Here is a 25,727-nt window from a genome sequence, read left to right on the forward strand (position 1 = left end):
AGAGGGTTCAGAGTTGGGCCACTCGCATGATTAGCGGCCTCTGTGAAAGACCCTACTTGGGGAGGTTGAGAGATCTGGATCTCTTCAGCCTTCATAAGAGACGGCTGAGAGGAGAACATGTAACCACCTAAAGTTTGTCAAGGGAGGACAACAGGGAATTGGAGATGCGCTATTTACCAGAGCGCCCCTAGGAGTAACTAGGAAAAATGGGTGTAAACTAGTGGAGAGTAGATTCAGGTTAGACGTTAGGAAGACATTTTTTACAGTGAGGGTGGCCAGAATCTGGAATGGGCTTCCAAGAGAGGTAGTGATATCACGTAACTTGGAGGTCTTCAAGAGGAGGCTTGATAGTCATCTGGCTGGGGTCATCTGACCTCGGTCCTCTTTCCTGCCAGGGGCAGGCGGTTGGACATGGTGATCCAAGTGATCCAAGTTTACTGGTGAAAAAGTTAAGTACTGGTGAACAAGTTAAGATACTGGTGAACAAGTTAAGAGGCTGTGACGTGGATGACTACACAGTCCGGTGGGTGGCGAATTGGCTGGAGGGCCGCACCCAGAGAGTCGTGGTGGATGGGTCGGTCTCGACCTGGAAGGGTGTGGGCAGTGGGGTCCCACAGGGCTCGGTCCTTGGACCGATACTCTTTAATGTCTTCATCAGTGACTTGGACGAGGGAGTCAAATGTACTCTGCCCAAGTTTGCAGATGACACAAAGCTATGGAGAGAAGTGGACATGCCGGAGGGCAGGGAACAGCTGCAGGCAGACCTGGATAGGTTGGACAAGTGGGCAGAAAACAACAGGATGCAGTTCAACAAGGAGAAATGCAAAGTGCTGCACCTAGGGAGGAAAAATGTCCAGCACACCTACAGCCTAGGGAATGACCTGCTGGGTGGCACAGAGGTGGAAAGGGATCTTGGAGTCCTAGTGGACTCCAAGATGAACATGAGCCGGCAGTGTGACGAAGCCATCAAAAAAGCCAATGGCACTTTATCATGCATCAGCAGATGCATGACGAATAGGTCCAAGGAGGTGATACTTCCCCTCTATCAGGCGCTGATCAGACTGCAGTTGGAGTACTGCATGCAATTCTGGGCGCCACACTTCAAGAGGGATCCGGATAACCTGGAGAGGGTCCAGAGAAGGGCAACTCGTATGGTCAAGGGCCTGCAGACCAAGCCCTACGAGGAGAGACTAGAGAAACTGGACCTTTTCAGCCTCTGCAAGAGAAGGTTGAGAGGCGACCTTGTGGCTGCCTATAAGGTCATCACGGGGGCACAGAAGGGAATTGGTGAGTATTTATTCACCAAGGCGCCCTTGGGGGTTACAAGAAACAATGGCCACAAGCTAGCAGAGAGCAGATTTAGATTGGACATTAGGAAGAACTTCTTCACAGTTCGAGTGGCCAAGGTCTGGAACGGGCTCCCAAGGGAGGTGGTGCTCTCCCCTACCCTGGGGGTTTTCAAGAGGAGGTTGGATGAGTATCTAGCTGGGGTCATCTAGACCCAGCACTCTTTCCTGCTTATGCAGGGGGTCGGACTCGATGATCTATTGAGGTCCCTTCCGACCCTAACATCTATGAATCTATGAATCCATTGTGGTCCCTTCCGACCCTACAATCTATGAATCATTTTCTGTAGGTGAGGGACTATTAAAACTACCAGCCTAGACTCTGTGTTATCTGGCAGATTTTAAAGAGACTTTTTCAAAGAACTAAGGAGAGCGACAGGTAAATGTCATACATATTAGACTAATGTACAGGCAGTCTCCGATAAAGTACCTGATTCTGTGGTCTACAATCAAGGAATAGATTCCACTCATTTGTGTGCAATCTGTTCAAATCTGAGGCCTCTGGACCTGTTCTTTTACTACTATTTGCATCCAACAAATTAGGAGATGCCTATCTGACCAGACTGTGCTCCTTTGCTTATTCTCTGTTCCAAACAGTGCATATGAGAGGGATGTCTTGCGCACAAATGTTTCAGGAACTAATGCTCTTGGTGGAGAAACATCATGTAGATTGAGTCAGAATCTGGAAGTCTTATTTCACTAGAAAATCACGCAGTGAGAGATTTGGCATTCTACGTTAGAATGAAAATATTCAAATATGACGTTTTCTCCTTAAAGAAACCCAAAAACACTACCTCTAGAATTTTGTTGAACAAACACTGAAGTATACTGTCTCTTGTCCTTCCTGACACGCTTTGTTCTCTCCCGCCTGAAGACACAGGTTACTAAGACATTTCTCTGAGCAGAAGTTTGCAGAGTTTTCAAACACCTGACTGGAGAACGGTCTGCCGGAGCACCCGTTGGGGCTGAAAGTGGAACTTAATTAAAGACTTGGGACAAGAGTCCCCAAAGTGTGGGAAGTTTTGTGTATTTTTCTCCTCTTAGATTTCACCATTATTGCTGATGAGTGACATCAAGCCCACAATCTTGTATTGGCTTTTTAAAACACTGTATTTTTATGACATGTCTGTTCCCCTCTCTCTGCTATCTGATTTACTCAGTGAACTGCAGACACAGGACTGAAAGTGTTGCAATGCCCGTTTTTTTCAATGTGGGGGCAGTCTTTGTTTCAGACTGATTTTAGATTGTTTTTATATATTGCCCATGTTCCATTTTCTCACCCCATAAAATATTTTTTCAGGCTTTGTGCATCAGCTATTATTATATTATTTAATTCTGAGACTTATATTGAGTTCATGCATGAGAGATTTTAAAGCAACTAACTTCCTTAGAAAACTACTGCTGGCCCATACTAAAGGAATGCCATGCCTAGAACAGCCACTTCTTTCATTTTAAAGTAACGATAGCAAGAGAAGAGATTTACATGGGTTGCTTGTGTATTTGCTTTTGAGCTTATAATTGTATATTTCTTGGAAATGTACATGTACCATTAGGATGGAAAAAGGAAACATTCTAGGACTCTAGTAGAAAAGATTAAGCTTCTTACTGAAGTCATCACAGAACGAGACAAAGCAGATCCAGGTAAGTGATTACTGTTTTCTTCCAGTCCTGTTTTATATAGGTGAAGATTCTTACAATCAGATATTTCTTTATTACAAACAGCCATTACCATTTTTCTCCATAAAGATCCTAATGTGTTAAGGACAAAAGAAGTAGCATGTAAATATTTTTCAAAATATATCTCATGTGTTGCATTTGAATAAAGTCACATACATTTTACTTTTAATTATTACTTCTCTTAATATTAATAATGTGTGTTTGGTTTTATTTTCTGTTAGGGCTTCTAAAAATGTCAGATAAAGAGAGATTTAGTTTAAAATAGCATATCATATATGCTCTGTGTTGTATATCATAACATAGATACATAATACAATATCATATATTTCTATTTTTAATATCACACATCCTTCACACTGTAAGAAGGATGGTTTGTTTTGGGTGCTTCACAACCCTGTACCTCACAGTTAGGTTGGGGTCTGTGCTCTCTCACAGAGGAAACTACAGGTCCTCTCTTTCAAGACTTTTCCTTGCCCCACCTTTGCATGTAAGTGGGTTAATTTCTAGTTATCTTTCTGTGCCTGCATGGTATGTACAGAGTTTGGTAGCTGTAGGGCTCTAGGGTTTCTAGTTCACTCTGCCAGAAGGAAAACAGGCACCGAGGCAGAGGACTGCAGAGCCCCAGGGAGAGTTTGCAGATCAAGGATGGTTTGAGAAGCCAGGACCAGTAAAACCACCCATTCCAAAAAACAGTGTCACAGACATCTTAATAGCACGTCTAATATTGGAATACAAACCATAGGCAATTATGAAGACAATACAGATAAGGCATAGTGAGCTGCTGATTTAAAAGAAATATCCATTAATCTAAGAGAGTTGCAGAATCGTTAGTACACAAAAAATCTTAAAGTCACCCGTATTTATGGGTCTCCGACAGGAGGACAGCCTTCCAGGCAAAATAACTTCTTCCCAAGGTTTCAGAAACAAGGTTTCAAAGAGGCGCTGATTTTGGGTCACCTGCAGAGGGACAACACAGCAAGGATCAGGGTTCCTGCCTGAAAGGAAAGTTTCTGAGGCCAACCAGAGCTCTTGATCACCAGTTTTAGCTGAGCTTAAAAACTTACTAGATAAAATAACCAGAGATCACCTGTGATGGAGTAGATTGGCCTGTGAAGTCAGAGGAAGGGCAGCGCAAGGTCACCATATTTCCCTCCCACTTGAACACCATGGGCGTTATCTCTCTAGTTAATCCAGTAGATCCCACACCGCCCTGCAGAAACAGAAAAGCCAGTGAGATTGTGGCCTTTTATCAAATGGGCAGAGGCAACTTCTCTTTGGCTCAGAGAGTTTCTGTTCCTAATTTCATGGAAGCTATTCTTCAGGTCTTGCACCTGGACCGCTCCTAGTCAGGCCCTTTGCAGCATATTTTGCACTCTATGTCATTCAGCTGGTTACTAAATATGTTCTGAATTAATATTTAAATTTTAAAGTAAAATGTCACTTAAAAGAGTGAAATTTCTCTTTTTCCCATAAAAAATATCCACACACATTAATTGAATTATTGATTGACAGTTTTTATCAAAAGTACTCCAGAGCTGATATTTCTTTTAATTATATTTTATTAATGGTTTGGTAGAAATGAAATGATATGGCACAGAGCTCCACCAGCATGAGAATAATTTCATTTGACTTATTTTCATGACAATTATTTTTTGTTTTTAAGAGGCTTATGTTGTGTTTATTCTACTATTTCTTTCTTTTTCCTTTCTGACCAACCTAGAACAGAACCCATTAGGTGGTACCTTTCATTTAGTCTATTTTAGTTCGTTTGCCCAAGTTACTGTACTGTGATATTCAGAAAGAGCTGAAAATCTCTCCTCTGAAATTCAGATGTTATAAAGGAGAATCAGTCTGAGCTCTTTAAACACTGAATACTAAAAATGAAGAGCTGATAGGAACATTTCTTTTAAAGCCATTCTTTTTAAACAGTACGTTGGCTTTGAAATGTTTCTGTTTTGAGGGGTTTTTTTAGTTTTGCTTGCTAAATAGTGAGGTGTTTGGAACAGACAGTGTTTTCCCAGACTCCGACATCCAGTTCCTGTCTTGGCAAGTACTCCTCCTCCTATTATTACAAGTAGCATTTATAGCGATAAATATCTTTGTTGGTGGTGATGGAAAGTGCAAATGGGTAGAATAACTGAGCCACACTCGGTCATTGTGGAATATTTCACCGAGGTGATTTTGTGAGATTATATACCATTGATTTTAGTCAGACTCACACGTAACAAGGGAGTATTAGGAGTGGAGCTCCTATTTGGGTAATATTACCAGCATGGAGCATAGGAACACCTTATTTGCCCTGCTTCTGGCTAGGGAAAGTACTATGCACTGACTTCCTCACTGCTGTGGCTACATTGCAACCAGGACTCCAGTTAACTCTTATAAACCTGGCTATGATGTCTCTATAGAGCATAGTAGTTGAAGAGTAGGCAACTGTTTCCAGCTGTAAACTGGAATAACCTACTGCAGGTTGGAGGCGGACACCCTAGCACCCTGCCACCACTGCCACTAATCTCCACTCGTGGCACAAGTAGATAGCTCACAGATGTTGCGTATCTTTGTGACAGCCTGGGGACAGCACCTGGAGAAGGTGCCCCCACCTCCAAAGGCCACCAATGCCCCAAAAAGGTCAGGGCAGATTCAAAACTTCTGCAGGCCATGGGTAATTCAGGGGTTGGCAACCTTTTTCAGATGCAAACTGGAATAGCCTAACCCAGGTTGGAGGTGGTGGGTGCTAGGACCTGCCACTAGTCTCCACCCGTGGCACAACTAGGATGCCCACAGCCGGCATTACTTGCCATAGCATCCTGGGGAGAGCACCTGCACAATGTGCCCCTCACCAAAAAATGCCACCAAAACCCCTGGGCCTGATTCAAAGGTTATGCAGGCCATCGGTTTAAAATCTCTGCTGTGCTCAATTCCACAGCGTAGGTATAACACAAGGTACACCACTGCGATTCCACATGCAGGTGGGGCCTGCAGCTGAACACAGAAATGCTGAGCAAAGTGTAGAAAATCTTTAGCCTAAGTAAACTCTGTTCCCCTGGAAGTGAGGTTATTGTCTCATCACCCATAATGTCTTGCATTTCTTCCACAGGAAAAGAAAACCTGCCAGGTGCCTCAGGTGCTGTTAGTATTATCCAGTAGGAAGTGTGCACACATTGCCCAAGGCATCTTGTTCTTGTCCAGGACTTCAGACACAGCCACATGAAGCGGAAATGAAGAGTGGGAATGAAACTTCTTCAGCAGACTTCATTCTGCTGGGACTCCTGAGCCGGACCAATGTACACAAGTTCTCCATGGCCACGATCTTATTAGCCTTCATAGCTGCCTTGTCCGGGAATGCTCTTCTCATACTTGTAATCCAAGTGGATTCCTCCCTTCACACTCCCATGTACTTTTTCCTCAGACAATTGGCCTTCATGGACATCTGTCAGACACTGATCATTGTCCCCAAAATGTTAGCAGACTTCCTGATCCCAGGCAACCCCATTTCTCCAGCTGGTTGTGGGGCTCAGATTTTCCTTGCGTTGACAATGGGTGTATCAGAGTGCCTCCTCCTGGCAGTCATGGCTTATGACAGGTACATAGCGATCTGCAACCCCTTGCAGTACCCCATCCTCATGAGCAGGAACATCTGCTTTCTTTTATCAGTTGGAGTCTGGATGGGAGCATCAGTAAATGCGTTGATTCAGACAGTGTTCACACTGGGTTTCCACTACTGTGGCTCAAAAGAGATTGACCAATTCTTCTGTGAGGTCCCAGCCCTGCTCAAATTGTCCTGCTCTGACACATCTCGATATGAATCTCTGGTATTTGTGGCTGGCATTGTCCTGCTCCTCATCCCTTCTTCCCTTATACTAGCCACTTACGCTTGTATCCTCTCCAGGGTCCTGAGCATGAAGTCAACCAAAGGACAACAGAAAGCTCTGGCCACCTGCTCCTCCCATCTCACTGTGGTGGTCATGTTTTATGGGGCAGCCATTTTCATGTACATGAGACCCAGGTCCTACCACTCCCCAGAGCAAGACAAGATTGTTTCTCTCTTTTACACCATTGTCCCCCCAGTACTCAATCCACTCATCTACAGCCTGAGAAACAGGGATGTCTTAGGAGCCCTCAGAAAGTGGATTGGGAAATGCAGAGACTTCCAGCAAGATTGACAGAATTTGTAGACAGCCCAGGTGACAGGGAGAGGAGACTTGCGTGCGGCTCAGCCCATTGCAGAGCCTGGCAGCCCTAACTGTAAAGTAATGTCTCTGAAGTCCAGCCTGAACCTTCTCTCTAACATTTTGTGGCTGTTATTTCTAGTCACCTCAGGTGGTGCCTGGGGGAACAGAGCCTCCCCAAATTTCCTCTGTTCCCCCCTGGTAAGTTTGTAAGTTGCCACCAGATCCCCTCTCAGCCTTCTTGTGTGGAGACTGAATAGTTTCAGGCCCTTTATCCTGTCCTCATGGAGCCTGCCCTGCTGCCCCTTGACCATTCGGGTGGCCCTCTTCTGGACCCTCTCGATGCTGTCCACATCCCTCCTGAAGCTCAGCACACAGAACTGGATGCAGTACTCCAACTGCAGCCTGATCAGCGCCGCACAGAGGGGAATGATCACCTCCCTGGACCTGGTTGTGGTGTATCTGTATTTGCACGACAAGGTGTGATTAGCCTTGCTGACCTCTTCCTTGCATTGGCGGCTCATGTTCATCCTGGAGTCAACAATGACTCCAAGATCCCTTTCTGCCACCGTCTGGACAAGAAGGGTGTTCCCAGCCTATAGGTGTGTTTCTGGTTCCTTCTCCCTAGATGCAGCACCTTGCCCTTGTCTGTGTTGAAGTCCATCCTATTCTCATCCGTCCACCTCTGTAACCTTCCTAGATCTAGCTGGATTCTGTCCCTCCCCTCCAGTGTGCCCACTTCATCCTACAGCTTGGTGTCATCAGAAAATTTGGACAGCGTGCTTTTTAGTTTGCCGCAATCACCAGATTGCCAAGCCTATCCTGTAGCATCCTCATGCTACCCAGTGCCTTCTTCTTACTTCCTATTTATTTGAAAAAAATGACTTTTTATTATCCTTAATTCTGGTCACTAGCCGGAGCTCCATCTCTGCCTTGGCCTGCCTAACAGCCTCCCTGATTAATCTGTTCTATTTAGCAGAAATTTCAGGTTAACCTGTTCTATTTAGCAGCTTTATTCATGGAAAAGGCTGTTACCCAAGAATCTATGTAAGCCTTTTGTAAAATAAATTGATTTGATATATTCCAGATATCATGAAAAAGGGCAACAGGGAGAAACTGGAAGCTTTCAAGGTTTACATCGATGGCAAGAATGCAGAGCAGTAAATGAAAACAAAACTGTGTCCAATATTCCTTTCTTTGTGACTGGAAGGAATGGAGCTGATGGGTAGACACAAAATGAATGCACAACATTAATGAAATAAAGGAATTTTTCATTAAAAATGAATAAGGTGTTGAAGAATGTTAATAGGAGTGCGCCTTCTCAAAGAAGCAATGGAACAATTTTGTGAAGGCTGGCTATCTCCATATTCCCAACTTTACCTAAAAATGAACAAACCCATGTGCTAGGTTCACATATAGCATTGCTCCATCTGCCCCTAAGAAGAAATCCCTATGATCTCCTTCTGAGATGTTGAAATCTCTATGATGTCACTGAGGGGAATGTATTATAGGTCAGTCTGTGTGTCCCCCTGGATTGAGTGAGGGTGAGAAAGAAAAGGCCATTGTGTTTGTGGTCCTCATGCATAATGATGGATGAGCCTGTTGATAGTGGAGCTGGCTCTGAGACTAGCCAAGCCATGGTTCCCAGAAGAGGTAAGTTGTTGAACTGAAGTGTGGCTTCAGGGAAACAGTGACCCCAGACTGACTACCAAGACGGAGAGGGGAGTCATAGGATCCTGCCTGTAATAATCTTGGCCACATGGGCTGAAGTAGGCCACTGGAGACCATAAAGACCTGGGGCAACACCTGCATTTCAGACATTGGGTGTCAAGTGTTTGAAAAAGCTTTCAGAGGAGAGGATCCCCAGAGTCACGCACAGTGCTAGAGATCCTGAGTCACTCCTCTGCCCCCTGTGCACGTGTACAGCATGGTTGTCATAGGCCTGGAGTGGCTGGCATGGCCCAGTGCAAGGGAGTGAGCATGGCAAGATTGAACCTAATGTACGTACGACCTACTGGAAGTATACGGGCTTCATGTGTAGTACCTACTCCTTTCATACAGCTGAAGTGGGAAGCAGGGGAGGCATCCAGGTGTTTTGGTTTGCATGGCCAGAAAATGATGGCAGTGTTCCCATGGAAAACTGGGACTCTTGGCCTGAGTGGTCCTTAGAAAGTTCATGTTGAACTTAACCTACCTGGACATATAGGAATCCTATCTACTTCTCCTTTTATAAGCCCTATGGTCATGAGTAGGGACCTACTGAGTTCATTGTAGTAGTGGGCTGTCCAGCAGCTCTCTTAATCTTGCAGGTTCCCCTGTGCACCCCACTGCCCAACATTGCAGATTGGCAGATGGGCCCTGGTGGCCCTGCTGCTTGTGGCTCACCATTTGGGAGGCAAAAACAGCACCATATTTAATACTACAACAATGGCCTTCCTACCAATCAGTGTGTGTGGGATGGGGTGTGGAGGGGATGGGACATGACAGGGACCCTGCAGGATTAAGTGAGCTGCGCAGAAGACTTCCACTGTGAATTGGGTAGCCCCTAGTTAGGAGGACAAGGTTGGGCAAAGGCTGCCAGGGGGCATTGAACATGTGTGACAGTGGTGGGGATATACTACTGGGGCAGTGCTGTGGGCTCTTATAGGCAGCCCAGCCAGGACTAATTCCCTAGACAACAGAGGCTCTAACTGGTGGCCCCACTCTGCTATTGAACCAACTGGCCACTCTTAGGGCCTCCTGCTGAGCTGCTGGTAACGGTTGTCCACTTAATTAAGTTCAGCTGTGGCAGCAGGCTGCAGGCCAGATGACACTTCTGTGTGAAGATCTGCTGTGGTAAGCTGTCTGGATCCTGCTGGGTTTTCAGCTCTAGGTTTCCAGCTTCTCACACTGCTCGCCTGTGTGTTCTGGGTCCGGCTCTTGGAATCTCCTCTTTGCTTTCCTTGCCCACTCGGGAACCATCAGCGGGAAGGAGAGGAGTCAGACGCACGTGTGTCCCACACGCACGTGTGCCCCTTTACCAACTGACTGACCGGAGGCGGCGGCGGCGGCAGCAGCAGCAGCAGAGGAATCGGCAGCGGGGGCAGCAGCAGCAGCTGATCCCCCGAAGGTAAGTGGGGCGGAGGGATCCAGTTCTGGGTCATAGAACAACTCATAGATAGAGAGAGAGAGACGAGCCAGGCCCACCAGAACTGCTGGGACTCATAAGTTTCCCGAAAAGGGGATTGCAGTCCTGAGGAGGGGAGGAGGCGAGGATTTCTACAGGGGAAGAAGGGTCCTCCCCTTTTGGTGATCAAGGGGAAGCCCCATGATGAAGTTGGTGAGGAAGGGGGAAACCTCCTTTGTGGCAGAGAGAGTTAAGGGTCCCCTTTTGTCATGAGGTGTCTTTGCAGTTACTGGGTCCGTCTAGATATGTGTCCTAGAGGAGGGAGATGGTGTTTCTTATGGTAACTTGCTCTTTTCCCCTGGTATCATTCCATCTTTTGAGCATAATTGCTGTACCATTGTTGTTGTTCTTGTTCCTTATATTGCTGAGCCCCTTGCTGTAAACTTGTGTACGTAATGTTGTATCATGAAATGATTATGAGCTGCTTTATTTAGCTTGCTACGGGACCTGCTAGCACATCCCCTACTCCAGGGGTTTTCAAGCTTTTTTAAGGAGCATACTCCTTCTGGTGGCAGCGGCTGGACATCACACGGCCAGTCCCATGGAAGTCGCTTGTTGCATGTGTGGCTCCAAGGGCTGCTGATGGGCCTTGCACCTGGCTAGTCATGCACGGCCCATCAGCAGCCTGCGGAATCGCATGTGCAATGCGTGGCAGTGGCGTTTGGTGTGCTGGATGGTGGCGGTGGCCACTGCAAGTGAGCTCCCCCCTGCCACCTCTGCCTGGTTGGCCTGCCAGCACCTGTGCATCCCACAGAGGAGGACTGCTGCCCTCAACCTCCCTGACCCTACTCCTGGGACATGGCAGTGTGGGGTGGTAGGTGGCAGCACTTCATTGCTGCCCACCCACATGTACCCCTTAGCAACTTTCTCAGTACCCTGGAGGTACACATACCCCTGGCTGACAACCCCTGCCCTAATCAATACTTGCTTTCGTTATACTGGTTATCTTCATGTATTGAATCTTATTAATGTAATCTCACTTACATATGTTTAGACTATAGTTTCATCTCTGCCAGGTTCTGTCTGTTCACCTATTGTCTAACCTGTGTTTTACCATCGAGTGTTCCTTTGCTGGCTGCCTGGAGGGCCTGCTGAGGGTAGGGGCTGTACACTAACTGGAAGACCAAAGAAGGCCATGGCCTATGCTGTTATAGTGCCTTCGCCTGCCATACCCAGCTTAGTTCGTCTGGGTTTACATTTAGTAAGATTTCTTGGTTTTGTACTCTTATATTGGTAAATAGTATATATCTATATCTATATCTACATATGTACACATTATATATTTTTATTGACACTGTACTGTAACATTAAATCTGTAAATAGTTAAACATCTTTGGGTGTTCCTGGTCTCTGCTCTGCTGTGCTCTGCTTTACTCTACTCTGTAAGGGAGGGAGGTGAGCTGGCCTGAAGCTTGGCAGTCATGCTCCCACAACACATTCACACCAGCTAGCATCCCTTCAATTGAAGAGGGGGTGCCAGCCACATACCACCTCAGCTACACTGAGATTTGCTATGAACTCTTTGGTTGGATTGTCCTGATCCTGGTCCCAGCAGAATGGATCATATACATAAAACGGCTTACCCAAGTCCATCGCTTATCAACATTTTAAAAAGGTAAAAGTTGTGTCTTGGTAAAAAATCTACTCTGTATATAGAATCAGCAGAAGGATTAAATTGTATGTAAGTACCAAAAGCTGCCCATATGCTACCATAAATTAACCGCTTTGGCACCTGATGGTGAAATAGGAATCACCCCTAGTGTTTTAGTAAGCTTGGAGATAACCCTGATCCCAAAATCTTAACTTAAAGTTGTCCCTGTTCTTATTCCCTGTTCCTAACTTCGTGTGGCATCACCATTCTTTCCCACATGTCAATGGGGCCATCTTTTCATTTGTCTATATGCCATTCTTGGCACTGACATGCAGGAAAGATTTCCATTCCTGAGTCCATAAACCTGCCCACTAACCAACAGAGTCTCTAACTGGTTGCCCCACTCTGCTATTTAACCAACTGGCCACTCTTAGGGCCTCCTGCTGGGCTGCTGGTAATGGCTGTCTCTTCAATAAAGTCCAGTTGTGGCAGCAGGCTGCAGGCCAGAGGACACTTCTGTGTGTAGATCTGCTGTGGTAAGCTCTCTGGATCCTGCTGGGTTTTCAGCTCTTTGTTTCCAAGTTCTCACCCTTCTCACCTGCATGTTTTGGCTCCGGCTCTTTGAATCTCCTCTTTGCTTTGCTTGCTCACTTCCTGGCTCCTGAGCTTTGACCGGGGCTCTGCCTGAGATTTTCCCCAATGGATCTTATAGCTAAGTCCTTAATTCCTGATCTCTGACTTGGCCATAGATTTGGAGTCCACACATAGCTTCTGCCTTCTCCCAACAGCCTTCACATTAGGCCAGAACACCTATGCTATGGTCCTTACCGGCAGTCATTTTCATGTGCATGAAACTCATCAATTGCCATTGGAAATGCACAATAAAAGTAAGTTTGGGTCTCCATATTACACCATTGTAAGCACATTGCTGGTTCCTTCCAGAATCTGGGATATTTTAGGAGCTCTAGGCATCTCATTTGGGATATTCAGTCTCTAGTTTGTGGTCTGATCTAATTTACTGATGTGGTAGGCTGGCCAAGGGTTCACCAGCAGCCCAGCTTGATGGCTTGAGCCTGGTGGCTCAGACTGATTGGTCGGGGCATTTCTCTCCCCAACCAATCAAAAAAAAGTAGGAGGATGGCTTGCCCTGCCCTGACCAATGTGTGAGGTGAAAAAGAGGACCTGATGGGGAACTAACCTCTCAGGCTTCCCCTTGGTCCATCTTCAATAGTGGGGTGGAGCCTCCAGAAGGGATAAAAGCCTGTGTGCCTAGCACATGGGTGGCTTTGGTGCGGGATGATGAAGATGGGGTGGCAGAAGAGCTGTTAGAGCTGACCATCAGGTTGGAGGAGTTGCCCCAGAAGTGGCTTGAAGATCCACTGAGTGGGAAGCAATAAGCAGCTGCTCTCAGCCCTACAGTGTAGAGAGCCGCAGTGGTGGTGCATGGATCTGTGCACTGTGGGTCTGGAGAGCTGATGGGACTGCGTGGCTGCATGAGGAAGCGCAGGTCCCTATTCCTACAGGAGGCAAGAGCCCCTTTGGTGCTCAGAGCAGTGCATGGGGCCTGTGAGGGCTGACAGGCCAGGAAGCTACATGAGGTATCTTGGGATTTCCTGCAGAAGGGGAAAGCAGGACGAAGCAACCATGGCAATGAAGGGGGAAGCCCCACAGCCAACTCAGAGAGAGAGAGACGAGCCAGTCCACAAGAACTGCTGGGAGTCATAAATTACCCGAAAAGGGGATTGCAGTTCTTAGGAGAGAAGGAGGCGAGGATTTCCACAGGTGAAGAAGGGCCCTGCCCTTTTGTTGATCAAAGGGATGCCCCATGATGAAGTTGGCAGAGGCAACCTCCTTCATGGCAGAGAGATTTAAGGGCCCACGTTCATCATGGGGTGGCTTTGCAGTTACAGCATCATGCATAATTGCTGTACCATTGTTGTTGTCCGTGTTCCTTATATTGTTGAGACCCTTGCTGGAAACTTGTGTACGTAATGTTGTATCATGAAATGATATGATTATGATCTGCTTTATTTAGCTTGTTATGGGGCCTGCTAGCACATCCCCTACTCCAGGGGTTTTCAAGCTTTTTTAAGGAGTGTACTGCTTCTGGTGGCAGCGGCTGGACATCACACGGCCAGTCACATGGCAGCGGCTGGTTGCACGTGTGGCTCCATGGGCTGCTGATGGGCCTCTCACACGGCTAGTGATGCACCCCCCATCAGCAGCCTATGGAATCGCATGTGCAATGCGTGGCAGTGGTGGTATGGTATGGTGTGGTGGATGGTGGTGAAGAGATTTAATACCACCTGTCCTTGTCTTCCCAGGTGGGTGTCCTCCCTGAGATGCTTCAAGGAAGGTCGGCATATAATGGTATCAATCAAACAAATAAAATGTCAGGTTCTTGACTTCTAGCTTCCTCCTGCCTTTCATTCTTAGATCCTCCAGACTACTCTTGACCCAGCCCTGTCTCTTGGCCCCTGACCCTGGTCTCCTCTCCAGCTGCTGATTCTGGCCCTGGTGGAGGACGGACAGACTGTGATTTTGTCAGTGACATCTGGTGGTGACTGAAGTCACTAGACTGATTCAGATCTGAATGTGCCAGGCACTTGAGAAAAGTCAACTAAAGATCAGTGCACCACAGAGTATAAAGAAATCCAAAGACTGAGAAATCAGCTATGCACCACAATACAGCCCATTAAGTCAGAAAGATATTTGGTCTCACCCAAGTTATCCAACTGGCCTTGGTCCCAGAGCTGAGTTTTATCTGCACAGACTCTCATCGTCTTTAAAACATGAAGTCTCTCTTTTTTTTTCTTTTTTTTTTTTTACCCCAGATTTCTTCACCTCTAGGTCTTTAGGACATTTATTTTTGCCTAGAAATCCTACCTGAGGAGCCACATACTACAGACAACTTCTAATAATGCTGAATGCAATCTTCTCTCTTCTTAGGAGCGGTGGCCACATCCACACTAGATGCCACTGTGCAGTGGTATTCAGGCTCCTGTGCAGTCAGTCTCTCATGTAGGTGCATCCAGTTAAAAATGAAATATAATCCAGGTCACAATAGAGGGGGTTTAATACTGTGGGAGTGATGGTGTAGTTGGGATAGTCCAGGAAATATGTGACAGACAAGTACTTCTGTGAATGATAAATGTGAATGGACCAACTGCATGGTTGGGATAGATTTTGACAAGCTGTCAAATGCAGTGAATTTGTCTTCAGGTCACTGGGAGGTTTTTGTTCCTAATGCAAGAAATGTGTCCCACACTGTCTTATCCTCAGTGTGAGAATGTTTCTGAGTAGCTCTCAGGCCTTTTGTCTCTAAATGTTCACTGACAAAGGTCTGCTAGTTAGGGGGCAGGGGTCTCTCCCTCCCACCCCCGACATACTTTTGCTTTTTGTGTAAGAGAGGCTCTGTTAAACCACGAGCCTAGACTCTGTGTTGACTGGCAGAATTTAAAGAGATTTTTCAAAGCACTAAGGAGAGCTACAGATGCCCTCACATACACATTAGACTAAGGTACAAACAGTCTCAGATCAGGCACCTGAGTCTGTGGTCTGCAATCAAGGAATAGATTCCATTCTTTTGAGTGGACTCTATTCATACCAGTGGCCTCCGGGCCTGTTCCTCTACCATAATTTACATACAACAAGTTCGGAGAGGCCTATCTGCCCAGACTGTGCTTCTTCGCTTTTTCTCTGTTCCGAGCTGTGCATACGAGAGGGATGTCTTGTGCACAAATGCTTCAGGAACTGATGTTCTTGATGGAGAAACATCGTGTCGAGTGAGTCACAACCCAGACGTCTCATTCCACTAGAAAATCAACCAGTGAGAGATTTGGGATTTTGTATTAGAATTAAAATTCAAACATGACATTTCCCACTTAAAAAAAACCAAACCCTACCCCTAGAATTTATTTTAAGAAAGACTGAAAAATAGTGTCGTCTTTCCATCCTGACATGCTTTGTTCTCTTCCACCTCAACACAGAGGTTGCCAAGGAATTGCCCTGAGCAGAAGTTTGCAGAGTTTTCAAACACCTGAATGGAGGAAGAGCTGCCCGAGCACCAGCTTGAGCAGAGAGTGCAACTTTAATTAAAGTCTTGGGACAAAAGTCCCTAAAGTGTAGCAAAGTTTGTGTATTTTTCTCCCCTTAGATTTATGAGCTATTGCTGATGAGTAACGTAATGGCCACAAACTGGATTTGGATTTTTTAAAGACTGGACTTTTATGGCATGCCTCCTCCCCTCTCTCTGCTACCTAATTTACTCAGTGAGCTGCAGACACAGGATTGAAAGAGTTACAATGCCCCTTTATTCAATATGGGGGGTCTTTGTTTCAGATTGATTTCAGATTGCTTTTATATAGTGGCCATGTTGCATTTTTTCAACCCATAAAATATTTTTTCAGGCTCTGGACATAAGTTATTTTTACTATATTCTTTTAATTTTGAAACTTAAATGGAGTTCATGCCTGAGAGATTATAAAATAATTTACTTCCCTAGAAAGCTACTGCTGCCCCATACTAAAGGAGTGCCATGCCTTGCAGAACAGTCACTTCTTTCATTTTAAAGTAAAGACAGCAAAAGAAGAGATTTACATGGGTTGCTTGCATACTTGCATTTGAATTAACTGTTTATTACTTGTAAATGAACAGGTCCCATAGGATGGGAAAAAGAACATATTCTAGGAATATAATAGCATATGGGAGACTAGATCTTTAAAGATTTGCCAGGAGGGGAGCTTCATTTTAAATAAAGGACAGCATTCTTGGAAGAAATTAAACATTTTCCTAAAGTGGTCAGAGAAAGAGATACAGCAGTTCAATGTAAGTGATTGCTGTTTTCTTAATGGTCCTACTTTATACAGGTACACATTCTTAAAAGCAGACATATATTTATTGCAAATAGCGCTATTTTTCTCCTGAGAGATCCCCACATGATAATGACAGAAGTAGTGGCATGTAAATGTTTCTCACAGTGCATATTCTCCAGTATTACTTTTAAATGAAATCATATACATTTTACTTTTAATTATTACTTCTACTAGTTCATTTCATTTCAGTTTTTAACTCCAAAGGTGCTTCAATGTGCTTCATTTTTGATGTGGAAAAAAATCAGAGGATACAATTAAGACTTAGGAAGGAGGAGGAAACTGAGGAGGAGGAAATGTTTGCAAAGAAGGGGTAAAAATCTGGCTTTCTTGGAGGCAGTTCCAGATATTGTACCCCTTTCACCATGGCAGGTCTAAGATTTTACCCAGTCCACATTTAGGGCTATTAAAACATGATATACAGAGAGATTTAGTTTAACATAGCATATCACATATGATCCATGTTGTATATTATAACATATATGTATAATATCATGTATTTCCAGTTTTAATGTCTTTGAAACCCACACTGTAAGAAGGATAGTTTTGAGAGGTGCTTCACAGCCCTGTATCTAACAGTTACTTTCGGGTCTGTGCTCTCTCAAAGAGGAAACCAGCGCCCTCATATTAATTTTTTATTTTTTTTTACCAACAGTAACAAAGTTTTGGTTTCAATGGCACTACAAGTCTTCGCTTAAAGGAAACATTTATAACCAAATTGAACCCACCAAAACTATTTGTTGCTGGATTGAGCACTTCTGGGGAAAAGTTGCGTTAGCATCCGCACATACTTTTTACACCAAACCTTTAAAAAAAAAATTTTTAGCCGCAGCACAAGGACCTGGTGGCTGCCTACAAGCTCGATAGGGGGAATCAACAGCAAATAGGCAGAGCTCTTTTCTTCCCAGCACCAGCTGGGGTGACGAGGAACAATGGTCATAAGCTGATGGAGAATAGGTTTAGGTTGGAGATCAGAAAGCAATATTTTACAGTTAGGGTGGCCAAAATCTGGAACCAACTTCCCAGGGAAGTGGTCCTCACCCCTACCTTGGGCATATTCAAGAGGAGGTTGGACAATCACCTGTCTGGGGTCTTGTGAACCCAGCATTCATTCCTGCCTGTGGCAGGGGGTCAGGCTAGATGATCTGTTCAGTTCCCTCCTGGCCCTAGCTACTATGAAACTATGAAACTCTTCCAAGACTTTCCCTTGTCCCTAGCTTTGCATGTGAGGGGAGAAATCCTAGTTATCTTTCTGTACCTACATGGTATGTACAAAGTTTGGTGATTATCGAGCTCTTGGGTTTCTAGTTCACTCTGCCAGAAGGAAAACAGGCGCCGAGGCAGAGGACTGCAGAGCCCCAGGGAGAAATGAACACCGTTCCCAGGGAAGTGCAGTTATTGTCTCATCAACCATAATGTCTGGCATTTCTTTACAGGAGACAAAAACCTGCTGGCTGCCTCACTTGCCATTAGTGTTACCCAAGAGAAAGTATATACACATTTCTCAAGACATTTTGTTTTTGTCCAGGGCTTCAGGCACAGCTGCATTAAGAGAAAATGAAGAGTGGGAATGATACTTCTTCAGCAGACTTCTTTCTGCTGGGATTCCTGAGCTGGACCAATGTACACATGTTCTCCCTGGCCATAATCGTATTAGCCTTCATCGCTGCCTTGTCTGGGAATGCTCTCCTCATATTTCTAATCCAAGTGGACTCCTCCCTTCACACTCCCATGTACTTTTTCCTGAGTCAACTGGCCTTCATGGACATCTGTCAGACCCTGATTGTTGTCCCCAAAATGGTAGCAGACTTCCTGACCCCAGGCAACCCCATTTCTCCAGCTGGCTGTGGGGCTCAGGTTTCCCTCACACTGACAATGGGAAGAGCAGAGTGCCTCCTCCTGGCAGTCATGGCTTATGACAGGTACATAGCTATCTGCAATCTTTTGCAATACCCTATTCTCCTGAGCAGGAGAGTCTGCCTGGGCCTGACAAGTAGCGTCTGGGTTGGGGCATCTGCAGATGCTTTGATTCTTACAACTTGCGCAATGCACCTGCCCTACTGTGGCTCTAAAGAGATTAACTATTTCTTTTGTGAGGTCCCAGTCCTGCTCAAATTGTCCTGCTCTGACACGTCCCAATATGAGACTCTGCTGTTTGTATGTGGCAATTTCCTGCTCCTCATCCCCTCTTCCACCATCCTAGCCTCTTACTCTCACATCCTTGCTGCAGTCCTAAGCATGAAGTCAACCAGAGGACAGCAGAAAGCTCTGGCCACCTGCTCCTCCCACCTGACTGTGGTGGGCATGTTCTACGGGGCAGCCATCTTCACGTACATGAGACCCAGCTCCTACCACTTCCCAGAGCAAGTCAAAATTGTGTCTCTGTTTTACACTATTGTCACCCCAGTGCTGAATCCACTCATCTACAGCCTGAGAAACAAGGATTTCTTAGCAGCCCTAAGAAATTTGTTTGGGAAAGGCAGAATCTTCCAGCAGAATTGACAAAAGCTGTGGTTTAATGTTATTTATACTAAGTCTGATCAAAGCCAAAGCCTAGGCTTACTGGAAAATTTAGAATTAAACCATATTATTTTAACAGTATCTGACTGCCTTAGCTACCAGTTTCCCCTGAGAATCACAATCATTTGCATTCCTCTCTCACGTAATCCCTTAGGAAATAGTTGGAGGTAGTCAGCCCCACACCTCTATCATAGGAGCTTTCTCCAGTCTGTTGCATGGACCAAAGGCCTCCAAGGACCTTGAAGATCTTCAAGGCCCTTGTCCTGCCCTTTGTAAATGCCTGAAATTGTGCTGCAGGAAGAAGGCCAAGTGTTTACCTGCAGACGTTTCAAGCAGCCACTTGTCATAGTAGGGCATTACGTTTGGGCATGATTCTCCTGTCATTTGCATTGGTTTTAAATCAAGTAAACATCACTGAGTTCATCAGTGGAGCCCTTGTGTTTCCTAGCACAAGGAATGAGCTCAGTTTGTGCTTTTCTCCTCTTTATAGCAGCCAGAATCATGTAGAATGGGAAATGGTCGGTAACCAAGTATGTCTCTAAACCACATGTAACCTAAATTAATTTGACTTATGCATGCCATCATGGAAACGGGCAACAGGGCAAAACTTGTGAGCTCTGCATCCACCATGAGACTTTGCAGAGGAGAAAGAGACAAGGAGATGGGACTTATTGTTGCCTTTCTTTCTCGATAGGAGAAATGGAGTGTGGCAGGAGACAGGAGTTACTAAACATAGATTCTGAAATAATAAAAGAATTGTTCCTTAAGGATAAATAAAAAATCTTAAAGATGAATTGATATGCTGATATAATTCTTCTATTCACTTATCACAGCTGTGCTTAATCTCCAGCCTGCAGATCACATCCATTTATACGCATCATACGTGTCATCGGGCTCCCCATAGTTCCAGAAATTTGGTGGCTTGAAATTGGGGCAATAACAATGCCACTGCTTCCTCACTGTCAAATTGCCAAGCCCAGCACCAATGGATTAGGCCCTGGGCACCACCAACCTGTCACATTTGTAATTTGCCTATCAGTCTCATATTTTGACCCAGTTTCTAAGTGAATAAATATAAAACCTTTGAAAAGCATTGGGTTCGTCTTCATCTTCCAAATAGCATCTCAATATAATGCATGTCAATTCAGTAAATTCTTAAAAGTGTAGGCATCAGACCATGGCCCTAGCCTAGTATCTTGTCTCTGACAGTGGCACTAGTTCTGCCTGAAGGTCTCCTAACACTGCTTGGCTCTGTCACTGGAGTCTGGCCTTTGGAAACTTGGCTCAACTTTGGTGACTTGGTCTTTAACTGCAAAGACCTGATACTACCTGTGCCTTGGTCTCTGCCTCTGGATTTTCCCCTTGGATTTGGCAACTTGGTCTGTAGCTTCTGCCCCTCCATGTGGCTCTTGGTCCCCAGGTCCTGTCTGTAGCCCTACCTGCAGTCCGGACCACCTAAAACCTGGTTCTTACAATACATGCCTGAATGTCCTGTTTCACGTCTGTTAATGAAGCTTTCCTCCATGAAATCTTTTTATCCCCTTTTCAACTTGGCTGTCCTATCTTCTTCTATAGCCTCTTATTGTAACAAGTAACACAGGTTAACTAGGCGCTGCAGAATTATTTTGAAGTCCTCTACCTGTGGACTTTGGCCCTTGGTAAAGGCCCTAGTTATAAGGATTACTAGAAATCACCATCAACAACAGCATAACCCAGGCAAGAATCCATTTTAAGTGTTCTTAATATAAGAAACTCATTCCACCATTTTATCCTGAGAATGAGAATATGAATTGAAATGAACAGTCACATATCTGTACATTAGACCTCCAGGCTGGTGTTTTTAATGGGTGACATGAACACCTACATGCTGGCCAGCACTGCATCACAATATGGCCCACTTGCACCCATAAGGGCAAGTGTCGTCATCTCGGCTATTCTATTGGCCACGGCACAGAGATGAGCTTCACCAACACAGCATCTCACTGCCTTTAAAAGTCTTTCCTGACAACTTGTTTCATTCTGTTACCTTAGAGGAATGTCATTTGTAGTTTGCAGACCTAGTTATGCAGATGGTGCCTGACTATCTGGGTGTGCAAAGGCCTAGGCAGCCAGACGAGAATTCAAGATGGAAACCTGCCAGTTTTTGGGTCGATGGTCAACTCTGGTGCATCTGTCTCAAATCCTTCTGACCCGTGCAGGACTGATTAAACCATAAGAATGGCCAAATACCAGGGGAATGGCCAAAAAAAAAAAAAATGCCAAGTTTAAGAGACACTCACTTTGGGTTCAAAGGGAAAACCTGGCAAGAGACACCCAGAGAGCAAACCAGGAAAGCCAAGGCTGGGACAGAACTCCAGGTAGCTGCAAATATTAAGGACAACAAAAAGTCCTTTTTTAGATCTGTGGAGAGCCAGAGATAAAACAAGGGATCATTGGTCCCCTGCTAAACCAGGTGGGACAACTGACAACTGATGCCCAGGAAAAAGCAAACTTGATGAATGGGTATTTTGCGACAGTTTTTCACCACCCCATGGGATGCCCCTGCCCACTGCGGGGCAGGGAGGCCCGGGTGAGGGAGATTCCTCACCCTCCATCAAAGCTGACCTCATGAAGGAACACCTTGACAGGCTGGATACCTTCAAGTCAGCCAGCCCGGACGGTTTACACCCCCGGGGACTCAAGGAGCTGGCAAGCATCATAGCCCAGGCCCTGGCACGGATCTTCGAGAACTCCTCATGCTCTGGTGAGGTGCCCAAATATTGGAGGAGGGCCAATGTGATCCTATGATCCCTGCTGACTTCCTGCCCCTGGGGCAGGGGGCTGGACTTGATGATCCTCCGGGGTCCCTTCCAGCCCGAATGTCTATGAAATCTATGAAATCTATGAAAGCAATTGGGAGTTTGCCAAAAATTGGATATGCCTAAGGTATCAGGTGCTGCAGACATCTAGCAAGTGTAGTCTTCCCATTGTAGAAAGAAGCCTTTTTTAGAAGTGATAGTGATCTAAAATCTCTACAGATCATTATGTCAGTGGTGGCTTCTTTCTTCTTCACACAGAGAAGTTTCCATGTCAAGTGGCAAAATGCAATATCTTCCATGTTTCAGGGATCTTGGCTGTAGCCATATTGGTCTAACCATAAAGACAGGGAAACCATTTTGCCATTTGAAGTGTTGCTGTTTGAAATGGAAACTTCACAAAGTGAAGAAGAAAGAGGTCAAATATAGCAGGCCAGGCTACTAATGAACACAAGGTTTCAGGCCTCCCACAGCCTGTCTGGCATCTGAGAAGTCCAGGTAACCAGCCTCCTTTTTATCCCTGCAACTCATATCCGTTTGCATTCTCACAGAACAGTTCTCCAAAGACAGCTTTTTTCCTACCTGAGACATTTCTGACCATCTTGAATCTCTCTCACCATTTTCATTTCTTTTTCTCTGAAGACGAACACGTGTGCCAGAAAGCTTGCAAAGAACAACTTTTTTGCAACTCTTTAGTTAATCTAATAAAAGATATTGCCTCAACCCAAAGAGATTTTATGTCCTTGTGCTTAGACCAATACGGCTACAGCCAAGATCCTTTGCTCAGTCTGTGCACCTACCTAGTCATGCTTAGGTATTCCCGTGCAGAAAGCTATGTATCCAGGATGAGAATTCCCCTGGGCATCTAACTACCCCAAAATGCCATGTAGTTGAACAAAAAAATGATCACTTAAATGACCAGAAAAGTACTAAATGTCTGAACCCAGAAATCCCCGTCCACCAGAATGCTGTTGTGCCACCCTGGAGTGATGGCAGATCCTTTGAAGGGTTCTGCGAAGTAGGACGAGATAAGTGAAGTGTGAAGAGAAAAGCACATAAGTGCAGGCTTAGCCATGGCCTCACAACCCCACTGCCTGGCCTCTCTGCAAGTAACTCAGGACTGTAAGTTATTTTTATTTTAGTTAATTGACTGCCACTCAATTCACAACAGTTATGGAGGGGGCCTCGAGTCCAGTGAGGGCTGGCTTGAGTCTGCAAAGGTTGAGCCCTACTGCACAAGACCATCAAACATTGTGAGAAGCTTCACATTCTGTTTCGCATTGAGAATATTAAAATTTGGCTTTTCCAACACAGAAAATGAAAATAAAACTCTTAAAAATTCAATTAAGGATAACTAAAAATTGTTTTCTTTGGTCATTTCTGAAATGTTTTGTTCTGTGCCCTCACCCGCCTGAGGCAGAGGATGCCAAGAAATTCCCCCAAAGAGAAGATTGCAGAGTTGTCAAGTAATTGAAGAGAAATTGCAACTTAATTAATGACTTGGGACAAGATTCCCCAAAGCCTGGGGAAGTGTTTCTCTCCTTAGATTTTACATTTATTCCTGTAGAGTGATGTAATGGCTCTAAGGTTCACCTGGCTTTTTTAAAGACTGCATTTCTTTAAATAAGTTCTCCTCCCTTTCTACTAGGTAATTTATTCAAGTAGCTCCAGAACCAAGTGTGACAGTCAGAGCTATATTGTCCCTTGTTCAACAGAAAGGTTTTTTGTTTAATACAGATTTCAGATGTCTTGTTCTAAAATTTCATCCAGGCCATATTTTTTTGATGGCCGAATACCATTCATTTATTTTTCGAATTAAGTCATGAATCATTATTATATCCTTTTATTTTTGGAAGTTCAATGGAATTAATGCCTGAATGACTTTTAACCCAGTGTCCTGTGTTATAAAAATACCATGGCCTCTCCCTAAAAAAAAATCATTTAAAAATTTTTAATTCCTTTATAAAGTATTATTTTTAAAGCAGTGTTGGCCAAAAGGATGTTATATGGGGTGCTCATTCATATACTATTGCAACTTCTTTTGAGCTGATAACTATGTATTTCTTGTAGATACCCATAAGTCAGTGGGATGGGAAAAAACAAAGCATTCAACAAATACAGGAGAGTAGACCTGCAAGATTTTTGTTTTGAGAGGTTCTTTATAAATAGAGGAGAATATTTTTTGCTGGACATCAAACATCTCTCATTTTTAGAATGATTGAAGGATGAGATACAGCAAATAAAGCTAAGTAATTATTTTACATACATTAAGGCACTGAAATATAGGTGTTTCTGAATTACACGTGAAACCTTTCTGGTACTTTAAGTTCTGCATATAATAATCAGAGAGGACGAGTCACATAAATGTTTCTCAACATATATTTCAGCTACTATATTTAATTACAGCTAAACTTAAATTTAATTATTAATTTTAATTTCACCTACAAGTAGTACTAAGAAAAGGTATGTTATTGCACTTTGATTTTTTTTTAATCTAACACATGTTACTGTATGATAATAATGATGTGGAAAAGAGGCAGATAATATAACTGATTGTGATGTCCTTGCAATGATAATGAGGACAGATTCTTCCTGTTAGCATGTCTACATACATTGATGCATTTCAGATGAATTGAAGAGGAAATTCTTGTTTTTAAAGGGTAAAATCCTGGCTCTAGTAAGTCATGTACAAAATCCCTGTTCATCTCTGTGTCTCCAGGAAATCAAACATATATGACATCCTGGACAGATTGAGATGAATGCAACTTTTGTCTTTATAATATTTCTATATTTCCATTCATACTATCACTTAATGCATTTTCATTCCTAATGTCTTTGAAGCCCATCCAGTAGAAGGGATGGTTCGTTTAACGTCCCCCACAGCCCCGTGTCCCACAACCAGCCTGGGATCCCTGCTCCGGCAATGGAGAAACGAGGGTCCCACTCTTCCTAGATCTCACTGTTTTTTACCTTTCCTGCTTATGAGCCAAATCCTTGCTGACCTTCTGTGCTTCCATGCAGCTGCAGAGGTATTTAGCTGTAGAGGTATTTAGCTGCAGAGGTATTTAACTGCAGAGAGCAATTAGCAGTTCAAAGAGTTTGCCTTCTAGTCTCAAATCCCCTTCCCGAGATTCAAGGCTGCGTTCGTCTATTGAGGTCAATGTCTCCGTATCTCCCCAAGGGCTCTTTCAGGGACTGCAGACACTGAAGAGGTGGTTTGCTTGGCTGGCGGGCGGTTGTACGCAGCAGAGCCAGCCACCCTCCTCCTGCGGTTACAGAGAAGCCAGTGTGATTGCACGATTCTTTATGGAGTGAGAAGAGGCAGTTGCTCTGTGTTTTTCAATACTTCACATTTCTCTCTAACAACTTATGGCTGCTATTCCTTGTTACGGTGGGAGGCGCTTGGGGGAACAAGGTCTCTCCCATTCCCCGCTGGTCCCCCCTAGCAAGTTTATAGATGGGCACCAGGTCCCCCCTCAGCCTTCTCTTGTGAAGGCTGAACAGGCTCAGGTCCCATAGCCTCTCCTCGTAGGGTCTGCCCTGCTGTCCCTGGATCATGTGAGTGGCCCTCCTTTGGACCCTCTCAATGCTG

General features: G+C 44.8%; 2 protein-coding genes and 1 long non-coding RNA gene across 3 annotated transcripts; 2 read left to right on the forward strand and 1 right to left on the reverse strand.

Annotated features, from left to right (window-relative positions):
- Window positions 1-6,093: 6,093 nt before the first annotated feature.
- Window positions 6,094-8,417, forward strand: LOC132243871 (olfactory receptor 2T27-like). Its single transcript, XM_059714386.1, has one exon. It carries the CDS (start codon window positions 6,242-6,244, stop codon window positions 7,184-7,186), a length of 945 nt encoding a protein of 314 aa, XP_059570369.1. The 5' UTR covers window positions 6,094-6,241; the 3' UTR covers window positions 7,187-8,417.
- A 6,970-nt stretch (window positions 8,418-15,387) lies between these two features.
- Window positions 15,388-25,361, reverse strand: LOC132243872 (uncharacterized). The gene is made up of 2 exons (XR_009455453.1): window positions 25,106-25,361; window positions 15,388-15,763 (listed from the first exon to the last, which is right to left on the reverse strand). It is a non-coding gene; the product is annotated as an uncharacterized LOC132243872 (long non-coding RNA).
- LOC102565239 (olfactory receptor 2T11-like) lies at window positions 18,378-19,322 on the forward strand. The gene has a single exon (XM_014611096.3). The coding sequence runs from the start codon at window positions 18,378-18,380 to the stop codon at window positions 19,320-19,322; it is 945 nt and encodes a 314-aa protein (XP_014466582.2).
- Window positions 25,362-25,727: the final 366 nt, after the last annotated feature.

This window comes from Alligator mississippiensis, chromosome 11, assembly GCF_030867095.1.
Source record: "Alligator mississippiensis isolate rAllMis1 chromosome 11, rAllMis1, whole genome shotgun sequence".
NCBI lineage: Eukaryota > Metazoa > Chordata > Crocodylia > Alligatoridae > Alligator > Alligator mississippiensis.

Bases quoted from the DNA above. Each gene is read 5' to 3' on its own strand.
- LOC132243871 (XM_059714386.1), top strand. From the start codon at position 6,242: ATGAAGAGTGGGAATGAAACTTCTTCAGCAGACTTCATTCTGCTGGGA.
- LOC102565239 (XM_014611096.3), top strand. From the start codon at position 18,378: ATGAAGAGTGGGAATGATACTTCTTCAGCAGACTTCTTTCTGCTGGGA.